The 13,988-nt window shown below is 38.4% G+C and overlaps 2 protein-coding genes across 6 annotated transcripts in view; one reads left to right on the top strand and one right to left on the bottom strand.

The window, feature by feature from the left end:
• Positions 1 to 295, top strand: part of HEXB (hexosaminidase subunit beta) — a 23,773-nt gene extending 23,478 nt beyond the window's left edge. Inside the window, exon 15 of one of the 2 annotated variants that reach the window (XM_072858642.1) lies at positions 175 to 295. The gene's annotated coding sequence lies outside the window, so the exon portion shown is untranslated. Of the gene's footprint in view, positions 1 to 138 lie in introns of both variants that reach the window. The other variant, XM_072858641.1, reaches the window with a different exon arrangement.
• The window catches only part of GFM2 (GTP dependent ribosome recycling factor mitochondrial 2), a 19,595-nt gene extending 5,607 nt beyond the window's left edge, over positions 1 to 13,988 (bottom strand). The window contains exons 1-15 of one of the 4 annotated variants that reach the window (XM_072858636.1): positions 13,873 to 13,988; positions 13,086 to 13,175; positions 12,338 to 12,422; positions 10,475 to 10,520; positions 9,371 to 9,468; positions 8,200 to 8,325; positions 7,714 to 7,802; positions 6,412 to 6,500; positions 6,104 to 6,164; positions 5,823 to 6,008; positions 2,891 to 2,971; positions 1,979 to 2,127; positions 1,313 to 1,453; positions 1,132 to 1,231; positions 154 to 343 (exon numbers count right to left, since the gene is read on the bottom strand). In XM_072858636.1, coding sequence (XP_072714737.1) covers positions 154 to 343; positions 1,132 to 1,231; positions 1,313 to 1,453; positions 1,979 to 2,127; positions 2,891 to 2,971; positions 5,823 to 6,008; positions 6,104 to 6,164; positions 6,412 to 6,500; positions 7,714 to 7,802; positions 8,200 to 8,325; positions 9,371 to 9,468; positions 10,475 to 10,520; positions 12,338 to 12,422; positions 13,086 to 13,148 — 1,504 coding nt within the window. In that variant the 5' untranslated portion in view covers positions 13,149 to 13,175; positions 13,873 to 13,988. Of the gene's footprint in view, positions 1 to 153; positions 344 to 1,131; positions 1,232 to 1,312; positions 1,454 to 1,978; positions 2,128 to 2,890; positions 2,972 to 5,822; positions 6,009 to 6,103; positions 6,165 to 6,411; positions 6,501 to 7,713; positions 7,803 to 8,199; positions 8,326 to 9,370; positions 9,469 to 9,552; positions 9,665 to 10,474; positions 10,521 to 12,337; positions 12,423 to 13,085; positions 13,176 to 13,265; positions 13,285 to 13,838 lie in introns of those variants that run through there. The other 3 variants (XM_072858635.1, XM_072858638.1, XM_072858639.1) reach the window with 3 other exon arrangements.

Genomic DNA, 13,988 nt, shown 5'->3' with positions numbered 1-13,988 from the left:
ATTTGTGCAACTCGCTCATGTTAACCAGGTGTGTGTGGATTGGGGACAGCATTGTTCCTTACATAGGAGAATATGGTTATGCTTGAATATCTCATTTGTAGAATATCTGATTTGTAGAATATCTTATCATATTCTTAGGTAGCTTTGTTGTACCTTGTTGTTTGGCCATTGAAGGAGGTTCAATTGTACAGAAGAAGACGGGGTCAGGGATCTCAACGCCTGCCAGCAGAAGGCTCTCTACGTCACTGGTAGACACCTTCTCTCTCCCAGCATCCCTTCCAGCTCGGCGTGCTGCAGCTACTGCTGAAGCTTTTGATGATACTAGAGTATCTCCAGTGGCACTCTATAGATCACCCAGTGACCCACAAGACACAGGAGGGGGAGAGGACAGGATATGAAAAAAAAAAACAAAAAATGAAACCAGAAACCCTGACCATGTCTCTTCTCAACACCTCTTGTGCTAAACTCCACTTATTTACTTATTTATAAACAATTACTGTAACTTCTCTCTTCAAATAACTAAAATGATCTGGAAAAATTGTACTCAAATTTAGCCTAACATTTCTTTGTCCAGTTCATTGCATTTTAAATCTAACGTACCAGTCAAGATATAAAGCCACAAAGAACAGTATTGGTAAATGAGAATTTGCTTATGCATGCCAAAGTTGATTACACTTTAGAAAATCTGTGCAAATGAGATCTATGCAGCCTGTTCAGACAATAAAACACTGAATTAGTAAACTAATAGAAGCGAGCATGAAACAAACTTACTTGAGCTTAAGTTAAACTGTTGCTTTTGGGTAACTTACTTGGAAGATCACCCTCTTTCCCCATGGCATTACATTGTATTTTAAGAGTTCCAATATATATACAAGCTCAGAACACTATACTAAAATACACCTTCAGTTTTCAGTCCTTTCCATGTAACCAGCACTGCATCTCCCAGTTCAATTACTGACATTTGTACATTGTAATATTTCATTTTAGGAGGAAGTACATGTACATATACTTCAAATAAAGCAAGTTTACATATGTTGCAACAATCAAGACTACGTCTGAGATACAATACCATAGAAGTAGAAAGCACACTAGTGAAACAAGCCCCCTTACAGAATCAGTATTTTCCATTACCTGTTTTAACCCAACAGTAAGAGCAATATTGCCAGGCATTAGTGATGGTATTTCAATTTGCTGATCAGCAAAGGGCAGGAGCAGCCGGCTCATTCTCTCCCTGAAAATGAAGTTCTTGAATTACTCAGGACTTTAACAGACATTCCAACACTACACTAAACCACACCTCTATCTTACTCACGTGCAACTTTTGTTAATATTATATACAGCTGATTGAGGTTTCAGTGAACCTGAGTAAACACGAACAAAAACTAGTGGTCCACGACATTTATCATGGAGAACTTTAAATGCTAGGGCACACAGGTCATCCTTGTACCATTGTCTGCAAAATAAAAAGCACAACAAAAAGCTTACTTGTAGGATTAATCCACTGAAACTCACATTTACCTGAATTTCCACTCATTTAAGAAGCAATATGTTTCTTATTGTAATATTAATGGAAGCAGATTTTTAAGAAACATAATTTATACCAAAAAATATTAACCTAAGCAGTTCCAGCTCCAGTAGGATATGTAAGACATCATGTGACTCAGCCAATACTAAAGATGATCCCTAGACCCTAATTTTGTAAAATGGCAATATCCTCAGATTAAAAATAGACTTTGAACTCTAAAGTGCAAGTTTGACAACTGGAGATAAATGCATACAATTCCAGTTGCACTGACCAAAGCAGGTTCAGTACTCAAGTGTATTTTTATGTCCGCACATCTCTACTGTTATTTAATACCTAAAAACAGTAAACATTTTTAAAGATATGAATGCTTTATTGATATTTTTCGTTTTCTCCTTTTATGCTTTCCTACTTATTTTTCCTTTTTCCTGACCCTCCTTTTCTCCTTGTACTTACAGAAACTCATATGAACGCTCATTAGGTGCAGGCAAGTACATTGTAATAGCATCCAGTAATGGCTGCACTCCTTTGTTCTTCAGTGCACTGCCACAGAGTACAGGTACTGCTTTCTGAGCTAGCGTGACTCTACGGATAGCTGACCGTAACTGCAAAAAAGAATTATTTTCTGTTAACATGTGAACTACAATTTAGCCTTAAATTGCATTCCAGCCATCAGATATTGCTAACAAATCCCCAAAAGTTAAGAAGTATGTTTGCAAATATAACATCACTCATCCAAACTCCTTTCACTGCTTTTAATGAGCCCCAAACCATAAAACCAAATGTTTAGATGATAAAACAGAAGACACTGCTTTTAAGATTTCTAAACATTTAATACAGATCTGCAGCTGTTCTTGTTCTTTTTCTAACAGTTCTTTAAATTCAGAATGTTGTGCCTCACCACTTTCAACAGGCAGTGTCTGAAGATCCAAGCAATTCATAGCAGTTGAGATGCTACTTTTGCTAGCAAGAATCAGCAGCTCAGACACAAACTGCACTGACTCTACCTGGAAATTCCATTCACCTTTCCCTAAATGCTTTTGCAGCAGCCTAGCTTTCAAAAAAATCCTTCCTGAACAAAGGTACCCTACTTTTCAAGTTGTGCCTGGCATGTCTGAGAATCATAGTTAGTGTGTTATCGTATAAAATTCATACTAAGCTTGAATATACTTTATTCAAGTACTGTAAATTCATAGTACTGTAATTCACAGTACTGTACATTCACAAAAAAAGCTGGTGTGATTTCTTTTGTTGATAAAATGCACATCTGCAAAATCATAATCTGCATGTGCCAAAGGAAAAAACCCCAGCCCTTCAGAATAACAGCTAGTAAAAACTTGTTTATAATTCATGAAATGTAAAAATTACCTTGTCAGCTGGTATTAAGTCAAAATTTTCACTATATTCTCCTAGAATCAGTTCAGCAAATTCATCATCCAGATCTGCAACCTTCAACAGAATAGTTCTTTATTATTTGACTATATAGCAGTTCCACAGATAAGTCATAAATCGTAGTTATTTAGGAAATATAGCTAAGCAGAGCAGGAACAAAACCTTTAAAGACATCAGAGATCATGAACTCAAGTCACAGAAAATTATGGGAATGGAGGTTTCAAGAAAGGATGGGGGGGGGGGATCAAGTCATAAAGCTGCTGTCAGGCAAAATATCAGTGGAGAGAGAATGCTTGTACTTCTCCCTGAAACAGAAAAAGCCTACAGCCGTACAGTGACAGCCATGAAGGGTATAACTGAATGTTTGAGATCTGCAAACAAGGCAAAGTCTGACGTAAGCAGCAAGTAACCTTTGCGAGCCAACAGATACACAGCTGGAAAAAACAGACAAGCCTTCAGGGCATTTTGACCTTCTTCATGACAAAGGTCTGTAGGTCCAAGAGCTCACCTGTGTTTTCAAACTGTACCACTTAGCTTGCCAAATAAATTAACTACTCTTTAAACCCCGTCTCACATACACCCTTGCACTGTCACAGACTCGGGACACCCGAAGTGCTGGAGGGCACTTTGCCCCCTCTAGTGGCTACGACAGCAATTGACCAAATACTGAAATGAATCATGGATAAGCAATCAGAAGACTAATCAAGCTAATAGTTAAAACATGAGAGATAAAGCAAAGCATTCATTTAATTCAGTGAAAGCAAAGTGTGCAAGATGGCTGGTATTCGAACTACTACATTTTACAGTGTTTCTGATAACGAGTATTAATAGGATAGAAAGCATATTAAAAAAATATTTTATGAATACAAGGTTATCTCAATTATCACGCTCCTGGTCCATGCCTTCCTGCTTCAGGAAGGGCCCAGAAACCATAGGAAAAAAATCCCAACACTGTTCTTACAAAGCTTTCTATCTGACAACACATTTCTTAAGAGGATGAGTAATAACATCCCCATTTAAAACCTGGAAATTTTGAAAGCCAGATTGTGCATGTGTTTTATTGAACTCAGAGCAATATAAAATGGTTCTCTTCAATTCTGATGTTTCAGAGGAAACTGAAAGCCTAGCATCATCTGTTTATGCACTTGCACAATGTTATTCGAAGTCGTATGGAGGTTATTCGAAGTTTCCCTTCCAGCAAAACGGATCGATATCCGAGATAAACATAGTTGTTAACCTCCCATATTTTTGCTTACAAAAGTATGCATTCAAATGTAATCACTACTATACTTTTAAGTTGTATAAAAGCAAATCGAATTTAAAACAAAAAAAACACCAAAACCAACTTTTTACTTGGAGAAAAGACTTGCTTAGAGTCTCTCAAGTACAACCAACTCTTCCAATATAATTATATAAATTACACAAAATAATGTGGGACCTTAAAATGCCAGCTGCGGGGAGAAGGCAAACACTCTGGACAAACTATTTCAAATGTTCTGCACTGCTCAACAGCCAAATTATTCTTTTACTTCCATTAATTCTTCCACACTTCACCCCTCCTAAACTGTCAACTCTGCAAAACCTGGTATCAAGTAGATCAAGTTTCTACTATCTTTCTTAGCTTCGCAGTATGACAATTGATGTTAAAGAAATATTTATACTGTTCTTTTCTCATCTCTCCCATGGACTTTTTGGATGTATCTGAAACAAGATTTAAGGTGGGATTCAACTGCCTCTAACATAGTATTTAGTGCCATTTTGACTAGCCTGCAACATCCCATCCAGCTTCTATCTGCCACTCCAGAAGGGTATGGATGTCCTGTAGGTTCTGGGTCATATCTGCCAGGCCTCGTGTGAATGTCCCAAGTATCTTTTGGCATCTAAGCCAGTAAAAGATGCCATGTTAGCCAACTGAATGCTAAATCTGGTGTCCGCTTTCTTCAGTACCCTATTTATAAAGCAGGGAGTATTTTCTATTTTACGCATGTATTGTACAGCCAGGGAGTCCAACTCTCTATATTCAGCATGTTTTGCCATCACATATTAACATTTCCAATGTGCATTAAGCATCTTTGACAGATGGTAAGGAAGTGAAGAAAACTTGAAATTAGTTCAATGAGGACAAATGCAGAATCTTGCACCTGGGACAAAATAAATCTGATACAGAGTGGGGATCAAGTAGCTAGGAAACAGCTCTGCAGAAGTCAACCTGAGGGTCCTGCTGGACAAGTGAGCATGACTCAGCAGCGTCCCCTTCCAGTGACAAAGGCTAACAGCGTACCGGACTGCATCAGCAAGAGCACAACCAGTGGATGAGGGCAAGTGATTAGTATCCTCTACCCTGCACTTGTGGAGCTGCATCTAAAACACTGTCTGCTTTTAGGTTCCCCAGCACAAAAGAGACTGACAAACTGTGAGAAGTCCAGTGGAAAACCACTAAGGTGGCTGGAGGGCAGCTGGAGGCCCAGAAAGATGGGTTTGTCTAACTTGGAGAGGCTAAGGGAGGATGCAAATGCTGTCTCTTACTACTTGAAATGGTGGTGGTGGTGGGCCTGTGTCAGGGGAAATAGCCAGATTGTTCCCAGAGGTACACAAGGAAATGACAAGCAGTGCTGTTGGAGGTTGCAACATGATAAATTCCCCTTGGACAAAAAGAAATAGTGTTTCACTACAAGGATGATCAAGCACTGGGACAGGCTGCCTAGACAGACTGTAATCTCCATCCTTAGAGGCTTCAAAACTCAACTGAACAAGGCCTGAGCCACCTAATCTAATGCTGAAGTTAGCCCTGCTTTGAGCAGGTCACTGCACCAGACACCTCCAGAGTCACCTCCACCTTTCAGCCTATTTTTTCTACTGTTCTAAATAACGGTTTTAAATATATTATGTATTTACTTTAGAACTTTACTTGTTCTATTAAGGTATTTCTGGCATCCTGGACTTCTTGGAACAGGTTGGGATCATCAGCCTCCAGCAGCAGCTTTTGCTCAAAATTTTTTCCATCATCCAAATCAGAAGTAGGTTTCCAAATTATTTGTTCCTTAGTCACAACATCAGCCAGTCCTCTGAAGGTCTTGGCTTCCCCAATGGGCAACTGCAAATAGAGTGGAGATTTTACACAGCTGCAAAAAATTAAGAAAGGAGTTCCATTTGAAAGAAAGCAAATAAACATTTAATTTCTAAGCTTACCTGTAAAAGCAAAGGTTTTGTCTTCAACTTTTGTTTGATACTCTCAACAGCGTATGTAAAACTATATAAAAAACCAGATACTAAGTTACACAAAACTTAATGACATAGTAAAATAGGTTTACCATTCCTTATTTACTGCAAAAATTACTCCTACAATTACACAAAAATATGCATCTGCATAATCAAAGATGTATATAGTAAGTATTAACATAATTGGCTTGCTCTACGCTTAACAGAAAAACTTCAACTTGATTAGATATATTCTCTTACAAGGTTTTTAGCAATGATTAAAATAACTGCCTAAACACCTTGCCCTGTTTTTGTCCATCTTGTTCAAAAAGCAAATTCGTGGTATCTGATGTTTGTCCGCTTGCCTCCACACTGTCAGAGTTTGGGCCTAAAACAAAAGACAAAATGGAAACATTAGTGCTGATAGCTGAACTACCCTCCCCAATACTGCAGAGGGATCAAGTTCAGAGTACAGAAGGGAACTGTGCTAATGCATTGCAACAATCCCATATCTAGCAGCACAGATGAACTCCACAAGCAGCTTTGTCTCATCTTATCTCTCAGCTGTTGTCATTCCCCCTCCTTCACTAAGGGCACACAGGCATATGGGCAAGGGAACGTGGAGAGAAACTAAGCATTACAGGGGATATGTATGGAAAAAAACTCAGTAATGTAGAGACATAAGACTTTATTGCCAAGTTACTTGAGCACACATGGGCACGGATTTCTGTGGCTACACATACACTATAAACTACTGTGGTTTTGCTAGTAATCTGTGTACTGCTGAGCCATTTATGATACACATTTTTATTTGAAAGTTAAAACAGGTATATATGAAAATCAGTTCAGATTCAGAAACAGTCTCTTACCAATATACGGAAATAATGCAAGAACTTCCTACACAGTTTTCGAAAAAAATACAAGCAGATCTAATTTTTTTGTTGTTGGGGGTGGGGGCTGTTGCTCCGTTCAGGTTCATATATGATGGCACCTAAATGCTTTCCAATAGCAAGTTAAATAATGTGACTCACACTGACCAAGAGTTCTCTCATCCCTCATCTAGGAAAAAGGTATATCCTGTGGAACACAGTGATTTCACAACATGTAACTTTTCTACAGGATTGAACTACTCAAACATCTCATGCTATACAGTAAAATTCCAGCCTGCCTCCACCTTTTCTGCACTATGCCCCAAAGAACATGTCAAATAGGCCACAGAGGAGGGAGAAATTCTGGCTCAAAATTACTCATTTTCTACATGAAATCTGAAAATGCAAAATGAACACATTTCTTTCCACTGGTGGAGCCAGCCAGAAGCATTCACCTCAATCAATGTTTGTAAAGGACAGCAACGAAACAACACACCCCCCCGCCAACTTTAATGGGAATCCCACTTATTTGCCCCTTACTACCATGGAAATTCCTGTACACTACAGGACTTGAAATTAAACGCTCAGCTTCCTGAAGGTGAATTTTGATCAAAGCATCAAAAGAGATAATACAGAGCAACATCTCTGTACTATTATTATTATCTCAGTCTGATTTAAGTCATTAGACAAATTTTTTTTTTAAAATTAAATTTTTTAATTTGTTATTTTTACCTCAACACCAGCTGAAGCATCAAACACTGCTACTGCTCCATCCAGGACTCTCAAGCAACGCTCAACTTCCACTGTAAAGTCCACATGACCTAAAAAACAATCTTCCTTTTATACCATCATAATTCAAACACACAACAAGTCATCACTTTTTTTTTTTTTCTTTCTAAAATCATGTCAAAACAACCTTGTCTTCACTTGCAGAGAAATACACCCATCAGTCCTTGAAACACTCAAGATTGTTACATCACAATCCCAGAACTGAGAGCAATTTTGTGTGGAAATGTCTGAGCTCACTTCAAACAAGGTAGATTAGGCACCAGCAAACAATACTTAGCCAAAGGTGAAGAGAGCTCAGTATAGGCCTTTTTACTGACGCAATTAAACCAATTAAATATTGCACCATATTTAAAACGAAGACTTAAATTCTACAACACCCCATCTCATCTACTCTCCCCTAATAATGCGAGTACTGCTGAAGCGCAGTACCTGGGGTGTCGATCAGATTGATTCTGTAGTCCTTCCAGTGAAACGTAACAGCAGCAGACTGAATGGTAATACCACGTTCTCGCTCTTGTACCATAAAATCTGTCACTGTGTCCCCATCATCAACATCTGTGAACAAGAAGCAGGATTACAGCTGGGTAGGTAAATAATTCAAAAGCTGGAATTGTCTTGGAATACAGATGCTGAGAGAGATTTGGAAATACTGTCCAGTTTTATGTATGTATAAGCTACGAAAAATAGCCTTTTTCAGAAAATGATAATGCCAGCTAATTTACCCAGGCTCCCTTTCCAGGGAACAAATGCTCTGTAAGTCAAAGACAAGCAATTCCAACAGCCTTTTCATTGTTCTTCATCCTAGTAACACCACGAGAAACTTAAAAACCAAAGCAAAGTTCAAAATCATGAATAAACTACAGTTTTAAAAAACCTGCCTGCACTCATTGTATGGAATGTGACTGACATTTTAAAGTTTAGTAATTAAAAGGTAATTAAGTTAAAACTAAACATAAAAAAACAACAAACCCCAAAACAAACAAACAAGAGGTTGGGTTTTGCTTGTGTTTTGTTTTTTAATTTTTAATAAAAAGAGAAGCATTTCCACACTTTTAAACATGCAGGCCATGAAGTTCAACCGCTCCACAAGCCCAACATCTTCTACCAATCTCATACACAGTAGAGAACAGGAAATTAAATTTAAAAGGTCAAAAACTAGGACAAATGGAGGCTGCTGTGACCCCTTCAATCCTGACGAATTCTATGAGAGTTGTTGAAGTAAGGAATCCTTCCTGTGCTATGGCTTTCAAAAGAAATGGTTATATTTTGTTAATCTGGTTTCTTTACAAGTCAAAAGAGAACTAAAAAAACAGCTTTACCAGAACGGCCAATAAGCAACAAGTAAAACAAGGAGAACTTCTAATTAAATGTTAAACAAAACATAACACACTAAAAGAAAAATATGAACCTATGATCTCTCAAAGTACAACTGCCTTAGAACGTAATGGAAAGTGCATTAAAATTTCATTATATTGCAGCACAACTTTGGAACAACTGGCTTCCACGCCAAGTATTCCACCCGCAACCTCTACCTGCATTGCATATTTTTGTATACTATTAAATGTCTCAAAGCTACTGAAATACAAAAAGTATTTCTAACCTCCAAGTGTTCTTATGTATCCAGAATAATACAGCATTCTCTCTGTTGTCGTAGTTTTCCCTGCATCAATGTGGGCCATAATGCCAATGTTTCGGATTCTGCATAAAGCAAAAACATTGCTTTTACTGTGGTAATTTTTTTATTCAGTGATATGGTTATTTGCATAAACAATTAATACTCACTGAGAATAGCATAACAGATGAGTAACGTTTTTCCTCTGTTGCTTATCTGATACAGCGTACATTCTGATACTGAAGTATATTAGTATTAAAATGGTGAATTTTTTTCAGATCAGTAGTACTCCAGAGTTTTGGAACAGCTTTCCGTGCTTCACTTCAGGGAAAGGCCACTTCTTGGCCTCATCCTCACCCATCTGCCCTCCACACAGACAGAAGGAGCCGCTCCACCCTCTTGTCCATCCGAATCCCTAACCCCTGGTGCCTGAAACCACCCATTGCATATATACCCTTTCTGCCCCAAATCTAGCATCCAAGTTCCCATGAAGTTGTCCTTGATTCTGTTCAGCCAAGTCTTCCTTTCTGAGGTACCTCACCAGTAGCTTCCAAAACTGCTTCACTAGCTCTGTGCATCACAGGCCTGTGATCAGCCCCCATATTCACCATTAACGCTAGCTGAATTGGCCCTCGGGACAGAAGTAATCTTCCAAGGAAACTTGTTCCCCAAGCCATTCCGTTGGCATCTCAGCCCCTAATTACCTTGTCCTCATTACTAAGGCCCTCATCTAACACAGCTGAGTACTCCCATGAACACAAAGTATACAGCCCTTCCCACAGCAGTGGTCTAGTTGCCAAGAAATCCCTTCCCCCTCATTCAGCTCCCAGTAACCACCACGGATTTGGAGCTTCCCTAAGAGCTCAGTTTTCGTTCTGATGATGTGAACAAGAGACAGTCCAAGACCTCTCTGACACCAAAACTGTTCTACGTTGAAATGTCAGAAGGGTAAAAGTAAGGAAATACTAACTTTGACTTAGAACATGCACATGAACTATGCATGTGACGGGCATAGCAACAACCCATGACTTTTTATCACATCAATTGCTCTGATTGTCGGTGACATCTGAAAAATAAGCTAGCATGACATACCTGGATATATGAGGATTAATGACAGAACGTAGAGACTTAACATCTCCTGGAGACAAACAAAACAAAACAACAATTTGTAACACTGACCCTAATGTAGAAATGATAGATTTTAACTAAATTAAATATACTTAAGAAATTCCTAAAAAGCTTATATAAAAAAAAAAAATTCAGAGCCACAACTCATGACAATCTGTAGTCTTTACCACCTCAAATTTCTAAAGACATGTACTTAATTATCAATAAATCTCTCTTTCTCTCTCTTAAAAAGAGAGAAACTCTTCAAAACACTTATAATTTAGAAACAATAGGAAAAAGCCAACACAGAAAAGTATCATCAGCACAGTAAAAGCTTACTCTGGAGAAGCAATAACAAAACATGCCACAGTTCAAGACAACTGTAATGCCGATAATCATCTGAACTGGCTATTAGATAACAAATTTCAAAAGTAATTTCTCCTTTAAACACTGAAGCTAAACAGCGTAATTCTGAGGGAGAAAATGTAAACTGACCTAGGTTAAGAAAACATGGGACTGAGGAATTTTAAATCCATATTTTCTTGAAAGATATTTCCTCTCTCACACCTATTTAGTTGGAAAATAAGCTGTCAAGCTAAATTTTTATGAAACTAATCCGTAATTCAGTTACTCAAGGCATTTAAGTTGTGTTTCAGGAACTCATTTTCCTAGTACTTTAGTTTATCTTTGATAGGCCAAACAGAATTCAACAATATTTAAACTAACATTCCTTCACCATCTACAGATCATCCCTCTTACCAGAGAGACATTAAAGAGGCATCTTACAGGTTAACATCTTGATGAGGAGAAAGATTGACCTTGGGAGAAGCAAGGGAACAGGCTGGAAATTCACCAACACCACACACACACATCCCCCCCCTGCTCCAAATAAAAACTCCAACTAACACTGCCTTTTTCCCTCCACAAAATAACACATTAGCATGTTTGAGATTTCTTGCTTGTCTAAGTCACAACATATTCTTGTGTATGGAATGAAGCTCTGCCTCCATGTGACACACTGAGGTCTTTAGCACAGCAAAACTGGGGACAAATACAGTAGCCAGCAAGGACATTGCATAGACAACTACAGAGAAACAGTGATACGTAGCAACAGAGACTGTAGTGACATTAGCAACTGAGAAGAGTAAGTCACCTTCTCAGGTACATGACTGCAGCTTAAAGACTTTTGCTAAGATTCACTGTGTAGTGCTGAATCCATTAATATTTTTTTTAAAGGAGTTTGTTACCCACCAGTTACCAATATTTTCTTCCCGTCTCCACCTTGATGTAGAAAAAGCGTCCCTGACTCCCAACACTACCTTATATCAATCAATTTCCATTCAATCTCAGTGCAGCTACTCAAAAACCAGCAAAAGTTCCTTTTAACTGAAATTTTATTTTCCAAGTGTCTTATTTTTACTCTCTTTTATCCTGAGTCTGCAAAGAAAATACACTAACGATAACTTAAAACTTCTATTTAATCAGATTCCTGTCTTTCACCCCTTGTCCAACATGCTAGCTATCATGAGTTACTTGATAACCAATTAATACTTCAGGCAACTGGACAGGGCTTCCAGCATGCTTCACAACTGACCTGACTCCTTATACATCTGTATCTTTTCTTTTTTTTATTTTCCAAAGGCTTTATACCATACATCTACTGAGAAAAAAGCAGCAATACAAAACACTTCTTCTCAGTCCTTGAACCTTTTAACTGCTCTGTTTGTACCTCATACACCAAATTCTACAAATAATGACCAAAAGAATACAATAAAACACAATTTAGAAAATATTCTTACTCATTTTTAGAGCAATCCCTACTATTAAGAAAACGATTTAAACTTATACCTGGTGGAGAACTGTAGTTTCTTAGACTGCAGTTTTGCTGTGTCACACTTATGACTCTCATTTTTGTATTCCTGAAATACACAAGCTTAAAAGGAAAAAAAAAAATTTGTATTATAAATAATTATATTATAAATAATTTTATATTTATATAAAAATTTTTTTATATATATTTATAAATAATTTTAAAGTATTATAAATAATTACTTTGTAGGTAGATTTTTGCCAGCTGTAGAAAACTAAACTCAAAAAAATATCTACAGGAACTGATACTGTTGTTAGATATTTATATAAGCTCAAGATACCAGCTACTTGGAAGCAGAAGCATGAAGATGGTAGCACCGAGGTTTAAACCAAGTCCAACCCCAATATTATTTGAAGTCCAGTAAAACTCTATGACAGCATCAAAACATGTTGTCGGTAGCCACAATATTTTAAATACATCTAATTATTTGTGTAAATAATATAAATTTAAGAATGACAAATGTTAGGTAATCAAAACCACAGATTTACATTTAATTTTTCTGTAAATCACATTTAATTTTTCTGTAAACTAAAAAAGTTTACAGAAAAATTACAAATTAAGCTTTCACATTCTGACTTATGTGAAGTCCCATGCCAACATGAAATTATGCATTCTGTTTAGATACCAATTTTTAAAGGAAAGACCAAGAAAAAAAACTTTACTCAGGGGTACCCGCTTATTTCTTTTGCTTACAGAGAAAGTATCAGAATTTGGGAAAAACTTTACCTTATTGCACAAACTTGATGACTTCAACGCATTCACTGAAAATTTTGTCATAATTCTCAACATTCTGGCTCTCGTCTCTAGAGCTGTTCCCTGCCAAGATAAGAAAACATGGTACAAAACGTTTATGACAGGAAACAGGTAACTATACTACTTCCACATAAATCGATCATGAAACGTAACTGTTTTTCAAGTTAGATCAGGTTACTGTTTTTCAGGTTACTGCTTTGCAGGTTAAATCGGTGTCAGATCTGTAAAAATAACATTATTAAGCCTTAAAAATGTAGCATAAATGCATGCCCATAAACACTAAACGTATTTCTCAAAGCAATTCGCAAACAGCAATAAAAGAAAATACTAAATGCTACGAGCTTTTAAGCATCGCCAAAACCACTGCGACACAAAGCCCCAGTGCGGAAGCTTCAAAGGCATTCCTCGCTGGCTGCTGCTTTTTTAAGGAGACACCAACATCCAGCTCCAGTGACTTTACGCTTCGTGGTAAGAGTTTCACGATAAAGGGCAAGAAGCTTGCACACAGGCCCACTTCCACCCCCTCATCTTACGAGCCAAACACCCGTCTTCTCGAGCCGCCGCTGCGCTTTGCTGAGCAGGACAGCGCGACGGGAGCGCTGCCCTCGCACTGCCCCCGCACTGCCCGTTACAAGCCCACCCAGCCGAGCCCCGCCAGCCGCCCAGGCGGCCGCTCCCCGCTGGCGCTCCGCACGCCGACGCTGCCCTGCCTGCCGTGTTACGAACCGCTGGGACGTTGCTCCGTCGGCCCCCGCGTTACCTTCTGCCTCCGGATGAAGAGCCTTAACAAGGCCAAGCCTGGGCTGGCGCCGCGGACCCGGGCCCGGCCGCTACAGCCGCCATACCGCCGGAAGGCGCGCTCCTTCTTCCTTTCCC

Source organism: Ciconia boyciana, chromosome 4 (genome assembly GCF_034638445.1).
Source record: "Ciconia boyciana chromosome 4, ASM3463844v1, whole genome shotgun sequence".
Lineage (NCBI taxonomy): Eukaryota > Metazoa > Chordata > Aves > Ciconiiformes > Ciconiidae > Ciconia > Ciconia boyciana.
Note: the sequence above shows the minus strand (reverse complement) of the source record. Positions and strands in the feature narration are given on the sequence as shown.